Here is a 14,712-nt window from a genome sequence, read left to right on the forward strand (position 1 = left end):
CTGCAATATTTTATATATTTTTAAACTTACATACTTGTAGAAAAATGTATATATATTCTTCAAACATCATTAAGCAAACTCTCAAAACCCGTAATCTTTTAATCATGTGATCTTTTTCGCTTCCGCAAAAAAAATTAACGAAATATACGTATTTTTTGTCGGGTTCAATAAGACAACTCTTTAAAAGCCTATCTCAACAAAATTACATAATCTCATCATTGATGTGCACAAGGAAATCAACCAATCATAATCCGTACAAGCGTGCCTTTTATATTAGACATATTTTACATTTAATTAATCTGTTTCCTTCTCTAGAACAAATAATCATCAAAGGTCAAGATAACGTCAAAATTATTTTAACTTAATTTTGACATCATCTTCACTTTTATATAATTATTTGTTCTACTTCAGTTATGCATATGAACAATATGACTATGCAAGTTTGTCTCAATAAGTCTTAAACTCCGGTTAAAATAAATTATGAAACTAAATCTTAGCATTTTTCAATCATCGGCATCTTTCACGATGCGTTACGATTATAAATATTATCTATATAACCAATTGTAACCTACACAACGGACGCTCTTCGATTGAACCGATTGAAATTGCTCATATCAATTATCAATGATATATGGCCTTTCATTACATTCTCTAAGTTTCAATTGTTAATTGAACAATTCCTTTCGCAAGTCAAAGATTAACATGCTGATTTGAAACATAATGCAAAAAGCTCGAAAATAAATGCGAAGCAGAAAAGAGATTAACAATGAATGATTATTATTTAATATGCAACTTACATTAACATGGAATGTCTAATTGACTTAATGTCTCGAAGCTACTGAATATGAATTTATGCTCAAATCTCTTCCTTTCTGTAGGAGGTTTTTGGCTGTTTCGGTTACTTTCCTCTACATTTATATTGATGAGTTGAAGCACTTGTTTCTACGAGATGTTTAAAACTCGGCTGACTTTACGAGTGTTAACATTCGTAACTGGACCTAAGTAAGACTTACGTTTAAGCGAATGTTCTCTTGAAACTGAAAACATTAATAATAATAATAATGATAATTATATTTCTATTTATCTTTTTTTCTATACTATCTAACTATCTATCTATCTATTTCTCTATATCTATCTATCCATCTATCTATTTATCTATCTATCCATCTACCTGTCTATCTATTTATCCATCTATATCTATCTCTATATCTATCTATCTATCTATTTATCCATCTATCTTTTTTCTTCCTATGTATCATTGCAACCTATCCTGTTCTATCCATATTTCTTGCAAATGCAAACAATTAATATTACATTAATTTTTATATTAAAATATATTTTTTATATTATAACATGCTGAATTAATAATTAATAAAATTCAACAGGTTATACTATAAAAACAAACACTTACGTAAAAAAATTATTATATTATTAAAAAGTTTGCATTTATTTTTTGACGGAGATCACCATTTTCTCGCGGTTTCCGTTGAGCAACAATATGCACGTTACCTATTCGTAAAATTAAATAATAAAGTCGTAATTGAAATATGATAATAAAACTAATTTCTTCTTTTACTAGACTAAATTTATTTTTGCTACGAAAAGAAAAATGTAACAATGGAATATCTTTTACAAAACAAATAACATTTCATTTAATTTTTAATTTAAATTTATTAGCATAAATAAATTATTCTGTCATATACTTTAATAACAAATCATTTTTAAAAGATGTATATATTGGCTAAGAGTGGATTTCTATTAACTTTTCGTCTCTCATTATAATTCTCTCTTCTTTATTTGTGCATTAATATTAAATATTCTTTATATACATATACACTATATATGTGTCATTTATTTATATATATATATTGTCATGTAATTAATATATTTAACCAAGCCGTAAGAACACGAGAAGAGAGGAAGAGCGAGCAAGTGCGCGAGAGAGAGAAAGAACGAGCGAGAGAGAGAGAGAAAGAGTGAGGTATAGGAGTAGCGAGAAAAATCTCGCGGCTCACGCAGTCAATAAGCTAGACGAGCGGGAAAGAAACAGATAATATGTCGACGCTCGTCTAGTCTCCCATGTGCTACCTCGCGTGCGTGAAAAATAATTCCTCGCTTCGCACGTTCCCTTGACACGAGACGCTACCGCGTCTTTTGATGTCTCTGGAGCGTGAAAGATGAAAGAAAAGCGGAGAGATGTTCGCTTAGCGATAAGATCGCCGCTACCTCGCCTCGTGTTTACTGCCGCGCGCCGCTCAGTAGTGAGACAAAGACGGAACGATTGTCTGTCGTCTGTCTTTTTCTAATCTACTATCCATTGCATGGGAGTAGTACGGACACGAACCTAGGCGCATTTTACTTTTATCACCGTGAAAGTGCGCCTAGCGGACGTAGTTTAGGCACATTTTGGTCAGATGGCGTATCTAAAATGCGCCTAGCCGTATCCCCCGAAATATAGCCGGTGGCCGCTCTCATTCTTCTCTCTGGTAATACCATCCATTTCTCTCGAAACGTATGTGATACGTTATGCAAAGTACAGAAAGTGGAATATAAGAGTACACATAGAAGTACACTGTTATTAAGAAGAAGAATGAAGAGAGAAATAATAAATACGAAATTTAAGAGAAAATAGCATATAAAATTCACTGCATTTTAATTATAGAGTAAAATTGTGTAACAATAATGGATTTAGACGATATAATAGTAAACATACACAAACAACAGTTATAAAACAACAATTATAAATGCGTTAGAGCATGCTGAAATAATGGAAGAACCAAGAAGATTTTTCCATATTAAGCCAGAGGCACACGATGGTTGTTTTCGTGCTGGGTTGCTTGCTGGATGAAAATATTGCATTCTGATTGGTGCATTTCCATCCATCTTCGAAAATATACCAATCAGAACGTAGTATTTTCATCCAGCAAGCAATCCAACACGAAAACAAGCACCGTGTGCCGCTGGCTTTAGTTCCATATTAGTTCCATATTTTCCACTTTGTTCTGCTGAACGCAGCCAATTAAAGTTCGTCGTATCGTATTTTTGGTTGATATTTGTAGAAAGTACACCCACGGTAATCGATTCTGTCCCTTGGAAATTTTCACAAACTGAGAAGTGACTACGTTTCTACACTACTCAGAGTCCATGCACGATTAATAAAATAACTAAATCTTACGCTCGCTTATGGAGGAGTCCGATGTCCGACATAATAATAATAATTTTTTGAAGTTTTAAATAAATATATGCAGTGAGTATATTGGCCAACGATGGACACGCTGTAAATTACTGAGGTAATATCGACATATTAAAAGAAATTGCATAGAATTGTATTATGCGATAATGTTTCTGAAAGACAATTTTATTTTCATAACCTAATATTTTTATGCATTCATACATTTTCAGTTTTATTTTATTCTTTCTGTTTTCAGCTCTCTTTGTTGCAACGCTGCTACGGGGAACAAGTGAATTAATTTAATAATGTTATATGTTAAATGTTATTATTGTGATATAGTTATAAATTATTAATCGCTCTCATTTTCTTCGCCAGTCGATAAACTAAACTGGCTTGTTTTGTATAGTTATATGTTTTTTAAATTTGAAATATTCATTTGAAGCATTTCGTCGATTGTGAATGGTGGATTTTGCAAATATAACTTTAGTAACGGTTCCTTACCAAACAATAGACTATGTGTCTTTTATTTATCTTTCATTGAAGAAGTCTTCATAAGGTTCTGTCCATACATATTAATTAATTAATTCCTTTGACATTTCTGAAAAATAAATAATCCACAAAGCAATTGTTCTTGTTTAGTGCAATTCGTAAAACTTTTAGAGAAAAGGAAACTTATCTGAAATGTTATAATGTTAGCCTCCTGGAATTGTTTCAGCCAAATAATATTTGCGCTTTCTCGCACTTCGTGCCAAGATCCGCATATCCTATTGTTACCGTCTTTTCCACGGAGATTTGGGAAAAAAATACTAAAACGGACAATCACGGAAGTGATTCGTAATCCTAAACAATATCTAAATATAAAGTAATAAAAACCATATAAATACCATATGTATAGGTTATATGATATATTTACGGTATTTTCACGCTGAATTTTACTGAAACATCAAAATATAAATAAAGCTTATTACAACTTACCGTATTCTGCATGCTGTTGACAAAATTGTTCCTATACTCACTGTATTTATTTATTTAAAACTTCCGAAAATTATTATTATTATGTCGGATATCGGACTCCTCCATAAGCGAGCGTAAGTTTTAGTTATTTTATTCGTTATTTAGTTATTTTATCGTGCATGGACTGTGAGTAGTGTAGAAACGTAGTCACTTCTCAGTTTGTGAAAATTTCCAAAGGACAGAATCGATTACCGTGGGTGTACATATGTTTTCCAATTTTGTCAAACGTAATTAAACGCAACGGAAAGCGTATACATTTCTAGTTGCGAATACTACACAATTAAGTTCCAGAATACCGTGTCAGAAATGTATGCGCATTTTCACTATTCGCAACGTGCGTATATGTAAAGTTTTGTATAGATTCAAGAATAGGGCCCCAGTACTGCGATTCTGTAACTCGTTATTGGAGTTAACGACACTTTCGTTATCGTTGCGCAGCTTTTGTATACCGTAGAAACGCTGCGCAACGATAACGAAAGTGTCGTTAACTCCAATAACAAGTTACAGAATCGCAGCACTGGTGTAGCAAGAAGCCAAATCAGTTGACAACAGTTGTACGCGTACAGGTATTATAGGCCGTCCACAACTTTCCTCATTAGTTAATAATTGCCCTAAACGATTTTCTACGGCTTCAAAACCTGGCATCATTCGGAAATGATGCCGAAACTGATGTATCATATAACGAGATATGTCTTCAACATAACTTATTATACGCACAGGTTTTTTCGTTTCCCTCGGATTCGACAAATATCTTCTATTAATATATTTTTTATTATATTATCTTTAGTTTCACAATTTTCAACTTCATTGATAGCCGTTATTAATATTTCTAATAATTTTTGACTGTTTATTGTCACATATAATAACAAATGATCTCGCCGAACTCTGTGTATCGCCATTGTTATTGACTTTACTTTATGCGTTTGAAAAGTCGTTTAACTCGGTGTTACTCGAATTAGGTTGCTAGTGTAACCTCAACTAACCCTACTCTACCCAGAGAGTTGGATTTTCAAACGCAGCCTATTAAGCCAGCGGCACACGGTGCTTGTTTTTGTGCTGGATTGCTTTCTGGATGAAAATACTGCGTTCTGATTGATGCATTTCCATCGATCTTCGGAAATGTACCAATCAGAACGCAGCATTTTCATTCAGCAAGCAATCCAGCACGAAAACAAGCACCGTGTGCCGCTGGCTTTAAAAGTGGCCCATGACTCCTCTTATTTTTCTCTCTGGTTCTATACTACTAGCGAAAGATGATTGGCTAACATAATACTTGTATACACGTGATTCGCTTGCAGGAGTTAATACTTATGTCGGATTGGCCTCTCGAGTTTGCAACTAGTGACACTCATAATGGCATTGATCGAATAGGTGCAATTTGCCTAACACTGAATTACGTATTTTCAGTCCTTGTTGCGTATTCGACCGGCGGCAATTTTCTCCGCGCGTGGCGTTCGTTTCTTGGTTGCTCGGTTTGCGGACGTTAGGAAATTGAGGAAGAAATGGCGATGGCAACGAGCCAAGTCAAGGGCAGCGGATGGCCACGGCGAGCGAGTAATAGCTCATTCGAGGGAAAAGTGGTGCAGAATCAATCTGTGACCATCAACAGAACAGTTAATCTGTAAGTGGCAAATGTAAGGTGTGGTTTAATTCACATTCACGATCTCTGGAATTCATGTGTTCTGACTCTGTAGCAACTATGGCCGAGGAGTGACGCTAGTAATTAAAATTGTGCTCCTAAAGTCCTTTCGTTTCATCTTATATGGTATAACCATGAAGCGGCTGTTCATCTTTTCTTTAAGCACGAAGGTTCGAGATTTTAAGCAACTCCTATCTACCGATCTTGACATATATATAGATAATATGCATTTTGTCACCAAGTCGTGACAGTAATATAACGAATGTATTATGTATCAGTAAAGAGCCATTATGACTTGCATATCATCGATAGTATTGTGCAAATAATATCTGTACATAATTCGTAACGATATCACTTGCTTAGAATTCTCGATCGTATAAGATAAATTTTCATAATGTTTAGTATTATATGCCTTATTCTCGCACAAATTATTATTCGAGATGTCTCAACATTTGATTCACATAAAGCGTCAAGCATTATTTCCTCTCCATGATGTTATGTTATAAACTAATACCATAAAATCTACTCGTGTAGTTACTGTCTTAGTTTTCTTTTTCATTCACAATATGAAATATTGATTGTTGATTTGTCATATGCGTGCGAAGATGGAAAGATTTCCAATACCACCTTTTTGGATTTAATTGTCAAAAAGTACAGTAAATACATATATATATTTTAAGAGATCTTATATGCACGGTCAATCAGCTGTAAATTAAAATTAACAAGGCTATCTTACTTCCTAAGTTTGTACATTCTGTGATGCTCAATGCTAAGAAAATTCTATATATATTTTGCTCATAATTTTGCTCTTGCATCTCATAGGTTTGTTCTTTTTAGCTGAATTTTCTGCACTAGTGCAAGAAGAATATATTAAAATATTATATTTGCAAGTAGAAATGGATGAACTTCTGAGGACCTTTCATATTCTATTGATATCAGTTTTGATGAAAGTATTTCAAATGATTTCAAACCAATGTCCTTCAATAAACTTTTACTCACAAGAAAGTTTAATATCAAAAAAGCTTTAATAATGTTATATAATATTACATTACTTTCCTGGATAAATCAAATTGTGATTATATATTTGTTTATCCAGCATCATTTTAGTTATCTAATTTATAGAAACCTTTTTATAGATAAATGTTTAAAAAATAGAGCAATTAACATAAATGCAATAAGTTAGGTCAAGTTAGAATAAATATTTATTTATATTATCATGTAAACATATAATTATATAGGACATAGATGAATCTAGGAAAGTAACATAATACTAGTAGATATATGATGTTACTTATATACCTTTGGCATTAAATTTATAGCATTTATTAGATACAGGTAGTTTTTAGAAGTTTATTCACAGAAATTATATTAAACATATGATCTTTTTTTAAAGACAATGTGAATAGTAAAATTTAATGAACTAGGGTCTGTAGATATAATTTGTTTATTATCTAAAATTAAAGAGATGATAATCTTAAATATAATATACATGTACAAATTATTACATATATTATATACTTACATACATATATACATATATATACATATGTTATATATGTAAGTATATATATATGTAATTATATAGGCATGTATATATAAGTAAAATATATGATATATAATAAAATGCAAAAATTTATACTAATTTATATATACTTAGTGAATTACTTCTTATTGGTGACAAACATTATAATATCTTGTTGATTGACAAATGTTTTATTCTCCTTTCTAATTTTTCATTCGTGAAAATTTATTTATTTTGCCTTGCGTAACCTACTTCTGTTCCAGTGCAGTCCCCGTGCAACTAAAAAGAACAGGCCTCATGTAAGATATCATATTTATATATATATATGTATATGTATCTTCTACACTGGTAGTTATAATTATATATGTATACTTAATGATTATCTTAAGATAGTATGTAATATATATATATATATTGCGAATTTTTTTACTATAGTTGTTATAAGAGGATAATAATGGGTTTTGTATAAAGGACTTTGCAATATTAAAGAATAATGCTTAGTTCATGAAAGGGTTAATCAATTTGTTGTTTTGTTAGAAATTATATGTATGTATGTATGTGTGTATGTATGTATGTATGTATGTATGTATGTATGTATGTATGTATGTATTCAGTTATATACATGTATGTGTATATATATATACATATATACAACTGAGGATTATTTATTACTATATTATCTTTTGCCATGTGTAATATATTGCTGTGTCCTTTATGCAAGAGCTATAGAAACTCTTAAAACAAACGCGATTGTATATGATATCTATATAATATCATAAGCGTATATATGAATTATTACCACTTTATGTTTATAATTATATCTGCATTTATGATACTATATCTCTGCACATTATTTTATATCCTGAATTTGGTATTGCAAATTATTTTTGCAGATATACAAATGTACAAATTGGATTAACACATGTTAACAATTTTGACAAAAATGTGTACAATTTTGATTGACAATATTCACATATTTATCAAATATTAATTCTCGATTTGATTGAATTGTTTTGTGATGAAAAGAATGTTTAATAATGTTTTTTTTTTTAATAATGTTGCAAAACAATGTTTTGTTATAAAATTACTGCATATAATTGAAATATAAAAACATATTTATTAAGAATATATACGAAGGTGTAATGAATTGCGTATATAAGCGAGATATAAGCGTTTTCTTAATAAACAATTGAAACAAGTGGAACAGTAATTAAATGTGCATGTATTATTTGCCTTTTAATACATGTGCTAATTGTTATGTTGCCATAATAATAACAAATCACATTTGGCATGTACCAAATTTGATACATCAATTACCGAAAGATTACACCTCACGTAACAATGTATAAAAATATTTTGTAAATGTATATGTTGAAATTTGAGAGAAAAAACGATGCAATTTTATATTAAATGAAAGAAAATGTATTTATATGAGATATAATATTTCGTGTGTATTATATTGCAGCATTTGTACTTTGTTCCATATTTACAATCATGTTTAAATTGCAATATGAACCTAATAATTTGCATTATATGCAAATAAAAGAAATATAATAAAAGACGAAAATTTTGTTTTTCTTGGACTTATAAAATTCCATTTTATAATGGAATAGATATAATCATACAGTTTGTCAAATTTTTATATGTACAAAATTTTGCGTATTTATTGCAATTCCCTTAATATTAGAGATATATTTGATATTAAGAAATAAAGGCTTTTTTCAATATTCGTAAGGCAATTCTTTTTATGATTGAAGTGTATTTTATACTACTTTTCTCTTTGTTCTTACTCTGCTGTTATTCGTATTAGGAATATAAAAATATAAATGTTGCTAAAATTAAAATATGGAAAGTAATATTGATAGAAAGAAGAATTGTATGTAGATGTCATACATTGTGAACATTGGATAGTTTATATGGTTGAACATTGTAATATTATGTCAGGTTTTATTTTTGAAGAAACCGGATTTAGTTTCCCAAAGATTAAATTAAACATATAATAGCCTAACAAAAGAATACGACTCATTTATCATAGATATCCTTTGACAAACTATACATTTGGAACAAAAGAGCCACTCTTCGAGAAAGATCCATCAGTACCAGCAAGGTTTCAGCGCATGAGAGATGAATTCGACAAGATCGGCATGCGGAGAAGCGTAGAAGGCGTCTTATTGGTGCACGAACACGGATTACCGCACGTCCTTCTTCTGCAACTTGGCACAACATTCTTCAAATTGTAAGTTTTTATAAAGCTGTAAGATTGGGCAATTTAGTATTAGTATATTAGGATATTCTATTATATAGGATATATAAAGTGTTCCATTTTAAATACCCTAGGCAAACATCTCGAAAAATATGGAAGATACGGAAAAATATTTCATACAAGAGTTGTTTCAAGGGGGACATAAAATAACTATGTTATTTTGTTTACAGATGGCGCCACTTTCGAGATATTCATTGATCATTACTTTTCTTAAATGGAAATCTTAATTTATTATATCATCTCTTTCTACCAATTAATTTGAACATTTTGTCTAAAACATTTTTTTATTTGCCTAATATTTGTTGAGATATTTAAGAAAAACTTGATAATTTTTCCAATATTTAACTTAGGATATTTCGCTATTTGTCTGAAGAAAAAATAGTAATAGACTTTTTTACCCTACTTAGTCTTAAGAATATATTGTTACAATAGTGTCCTAACTTTTGTTAACTCATCGACTTTTGAAAATTTCAAAATCATCAAATTAACAAAAGTCAGGGCACTATTGTAACAATATATTCTTGAGAGTAGGGGCCGATTGTTTCAACTTTTTGGTAAGTTAATTGATTAAATCATATGTTTTTCTTTGTTTTTCAGTCAACTTAGACAAAAACAGACTGATTTAACTATTTAACTATTAGTTAACTTATTAAGAAGTTGGAATAACCAGCCCCAAGTAGAGTAAAAAAGTCTAGTATTATTTTTTCTTTCGATAAATAGTTAGCGAGATATCGTAAGTTAAATATTGAAAAAGTTATTAAGTTTTTCTTAAATATCTCAAGAATATTAGGCAAATAAAAGATGTTTCAGATAAAAACTGTTAAAATTAAGGGGAATAATCCATATAACTCGATGACAAAAGGCAGTATTTCATGAATTTATTACAAGAAAAATATTAAGTGTAAGATACTTTTGAAACTTTCAGAAGACTTAATTGGTGCTTCAAACAAATGAAAAATATTATTTGCATAAAAGAATAATATCAATATAGTGGATTTTAAAGGCAATTGTTGATATCCGTGATTTCAAATAGCTCGCACTCTGACGTGCTATATTAATCTAAAACCAAAAACTAAAATTGTTTCTAACTCTGAATTTGCGTTGTCAATGAACCTAAAAGTAAAGAGAAAAGTTGAATAGAAAGAAAACGGCATGGCAGTAAGGTAGAAATTTACAGAAAATTTTTGTCTTTCAAGGAAAAGAATTGTTTAATGTAATTATTTAATCAAAATTATTTTATAGAAGAGAATGCTTTTATTTAGGTGTGTGCAAAAAACCGGAGTGATTGATTAATTAGTTTTTGAATTATCGTGCGGGCCAATTTGAGAAAACTACTTTCAAGAAAAACGCATTTAAAATATCGAGAAGCAAAAAGTTAAAGTTTTTAATAACTTACGGGTACTTATTGCTAATTTGCAATTACAGAATTACAATAATCTTTCCTCTTCCTCGTACAATTCATTTTACTCTAAAAATTGCTATTTTCGAGCCAGCCTCTCTGGTGCTACTCAAGCTGCAGTGCTCCTACCTTTCCAGTCGGTGTTTGTCAACATTTTAGCGTAGGTTTTACATAAGACTGCAGAAAACATTCCTTTTTCGCCGATGTCTAAAAGTTGCATGACAAACACAATCCTGCGATTAATTTCAAATCCATTGTCAATAAAAAGTCCTGAACTGATGTCTCAACATCTGCAACAGCATGCAAGCACTACAAGTTTGAAATACGATTTCCTGCTTGCTCAATTTTCACATTTTGTTTATACTCACGGCAAATAAAATGGTTTGAAAGTATAGTAAACACAATACAAAATTCGATAATCTAATAATAGTGCATTGGACTCCAATTAATATTCTCATTGCTACTACTAGATTTAATTTTCTTACACTCGTATTCTGTCTTATATTTTCACCATTTTTATCACTAAATTGATTGCCATGAAAGCGTCTTTTTGCCGGCATAGTTATCTGGCTGCGTTGCTACTTAGTTCCTTTCGGATACGACAACATTTTACCGATTAGAACTATTCTGCATAGCCCGAAATTCGGAGCACGACTTACCGTGCGAAATAAAGTAAACTAAATATTATACAAATATAATATTGCATAAATATTTGCTCTGCGTCACATAACGATACAGGGGGATTAGAGAGAGACTCGTATGCTCTGAGTGCGCGCCGGTATACCTGGCGGCATTGACATGCATACTGTTTTGTGTAGCCGTAGCATTCGTAGGACTTCGAATTTCGCTGTATAACTTTGAGAGTATATTTTCGAGACTTGGGCTGCGTTTCGATATTCACTACCAGTACAGAAAATACATGGTTTGTGTTACGTATATTATAGATTTTCAGTACTGGCAGTGAATATCGGAACGCAGCCTATATGTTTTACTACCGTTTTATGAAAAAAAAATCGATTTTTTGGATCAGTTACATGGATTACCCTCCTTAATTGATAGAAGAAGATGATAAGGTACAAGACCTCAGATATCTTGGTTCCGTAATAACCGTGGACAACGATGAAACTAAAGATGTGCAAGAAAGGATCAAAGCAGTAAATAGAATATACTTCTCGCTAATACCAATAATGAAATTCAGAGACGTGCATAAAACAACACCAAAATCATGCTGTACAAAAAGTTAATATGTAGTGTGGTTACGGAGGAGAAACGTGGTTGATGATGTAACAAATCTCGAAAGATCTGGATGCTTTCGAGAGAAAGATTTTGCGGAAGATATATGGGCCAGTTCAAGAAGAAGAGGTATGGAAAATAAGATATAATCATGAGTTATATCAACTATATAAGGCACCTATCGCAGCATTTGAAAATAATGCGATGGGCTAGGCATGTGCAACATCTAGAGGTTACAAAGATACCAAAGAAAGTACTGGTAGCTAAGCTATATAATGAACTAAGGAGAAAATCAAGAGCGAGATAGGAGGATAGAGTGGCTGCAGACGCGAGATCCTTGTTGCGCGTGAAGGATTGGAGACGACATGCGCATGACCGTGATGAGTAGAAGGCCAAACTTCAGGAGGCCGTGGCTTGTTTTTGAGCTGTAGCGCCATTGAAGAAGAAGAAGTAAAAGATGATATATAATAAAAAACGGGGGTTTTCACTTAAGAAAAGTTATGATCAGTAAATATCTCGAAAGTGGTGCCATTTGTAAACCAAATAATATAATTGTTTTATGTCTCCCTTGAAACCATACAACTCTAATATGAAACATTTTTCCGTCTCTTCCATATTTTTCAAGATATTTGCCTGGGGCATTTAAAATGGGACTCCCCATTTATATATATATTGTATGTATTATAGATCTCATTTTGTGCTTTCTCTTGGTATTTCAGACCTGGTGGAGAACTCAATGCAGGAGAAGACGAGGTAGAGGGCCTAAAACGGCTCCTTACAGAGGTAACAGTTAGCACGACGCCTTACGCTGCCTTACAGGTTGGCTAGGAGTGGCACTTTGATATGTTAGATTGTAATATTGTCTTTATAAATATTGTACAAATCCTGAAAATGTTTGTAGAACTTATGTAACCGGGCCTGTAGCTCCGTATAGGGGCTTGTTCTTTTATTCTTATATTTTCCTACTTGTAGCGTGCTGCATGCCCGGACAATTCGATGTTCTTAATAGCGAGGATATATCACTCGTTCCATTGTATATGGTTAGCTAAGAACATTGTTCTTATCCTCCTTTTTTGTATATGTTAGAAAAAAGAAACGGAAGAGGTATAATACGAAGATTGTACGACAATAAGAAGATTGTATAATGATATCTTTCTTGAAATTTTGTAAGCTCAGAGAGCCGTTTATACATCGAAGTAGAATTAGAATCCCGTTATAAGGAGAAAATATAAAATCGGCACGATATATATGTAGGCCTGGCTCGAATTCATCTACGATTGTTAGGCCACGATGCAATTAATAAACTTAACATTCGTAATTTTGTCATGTTTTTGACTGAAACTATCAATGCGCATGCAACAGCGGTTTTGTCTAATTAGGGATCGGTAAGATACGTAGTAAGAACCGTATGTGTCTCACGAAAGATATGTGTGCTTTCGGCAAACAGCCATGTATCAGCTTTAGATTTTAAAGGAACATACTGCTACGTATCGATTATTAATTTGAATATTGTGAAAATTGATATCCTTATGTGACCACCGAAAATGTTTTGAGACATAACAATACACATTGTGCAACCATGTTCTTAGTGGACTAACGAAAGAAGAATGTATTTTATTTTATAGTTCATTTTCGAAGCTCAATATCAGTGCAGTATTAGACAAAAAATTGGATTGATTTCTAGACCTTTGGACGACAGGATGGGGTGAAGCAGGAATGGGTTATAGAGGACACGATTGGCAACTGGTGGCGTCCAAATTTCGAGCCTCCTCAATATCCATATGTACCTCCCCACATTACAAAACCGAAGGAGCATAAAAGATTATTTCTCGTCCAGTTGCAAGAGAAAGGTATATTGATAAATTTGACTGAAAAGATTTATCGATATCAAGCAGTATGCGTAAGCCTATCAAGTATCTATAAGCGTACTAATGAAAATTAATCCTTATCAGCTCTTTTTGCTGTACCGAAGAACTATAAATTAGTCGCCGCACCGTTATTTGAATTGTATGATAACTCGCAAGGATACGGTCCCATAATTTCATCTTTGCCACAGTCATTGTGCAGGTAAATACGAGAATACAATTGTGCAATACAAAGAAATGAAATACATAGTATTTTATAAAACTTTTATGTTTCAGATTTAATTTTATCTATATGTGAAATTAAGGAGAGTAATATCAGCATTAACAAAACTAAGTTTAGCTTACAAGAATTATTTTAAGAACAATATAGAATACATGTGTGTATATGAGACTTTGAATGATTCCGGCACTTTTGTTGTATGTACAAATATTGTGTATGTACAATTTACGGAAAATTATAAATTAAATCATTTTTCAAATAGTACTTATCTGATAGTCCATTGTATCAACCTTGGCATGTAACTGTAAGTTATTTTTATCTCTAATAAGGGGTCAGTTTTAAGTATTAACAATACTTATGAAATATGACTTGTACTTTATTTATA

At 31.7% G+C, this 14,712-nt stretch overlaps 1 protein-coding gene across 2 annotated transcripts; it reads left to right on the forward strand.

Moving 5' to 3' along the window:
- Positions 1-5,588: 5,588 nt before the first annotated feature.
- Cpsf5 (cleavage and polyadenylation specificity factor subunit 5) lies at positions 5,589-14,712 on the forward strand. 2 transcript variants are annotated; one of them, XM_011153308.3, is made up of 7 exons: positions 5,589-5,807; positions 7,611-7,646; positions 9,383-9,583; positions 12,962-13,025; positions 13,927-14,092; positions 14,195-14,309; positions 14,384-14,712. In XM_011153308.3, the coding sequence occupies exons 1-7, from the start codon at positions 5,689-5,691 to the stop codon at positions 14,403-14,405; spliced, it is 723 nt and encodes a 240-aa protein (XP_011151610.1). In that variant the 5' UTR covers positions 5,589-5,688; the 3' UTR covers positions 14,406-14,712. The 2 variants fall into 2 exon arrangements, with proteins under 2 accessions (XP_011151610.1, XP_011151611.1); XM_011153309.3 differs by lacking the exon at positions 7,611-7,646 and having other exon boundaries at positions 5,592-5,807; positions 14,384-14,708.

Source organism: Harpegnathos saltator, unplaced genomic scaffold (genome assembly GCF_003227715.2).
Source record: "Harpegnathos saltator strain DR-91 unplaced genomic scaffold, Hsal_v8.6 scaffold217, whole genome shotgun sequence".
NCBI lineage: Eukaryota > Metazoa > Arthropoda > Insecta > Hymenoptera > Formicidae > Harpegnathos > Harpegnathos saltator.

Coding starts and splice junctions, on each gene's coding strand:
- Cpsf5 (XM_011153308.3), top strand. CDS start 5,689: ATGGCGATGGCAACGAGCCAAGTCAAGGGCAGCGGATGGCCACGGCGA. Junction 13,026..13,926: donor TAAAACGGCTCCTTACAGAG/GTAACAGTTAGC, acceptor ATTGATTTCTAG/ACCTTTGGACGACAGGATGG. Junction 14,093..14,194: donor CGTCCAGTTGCAAGAGAAAG/GTATATTGATAA, acceptor AATCCTTATCAG/CTCTTTTTGCTGTACCGAAG.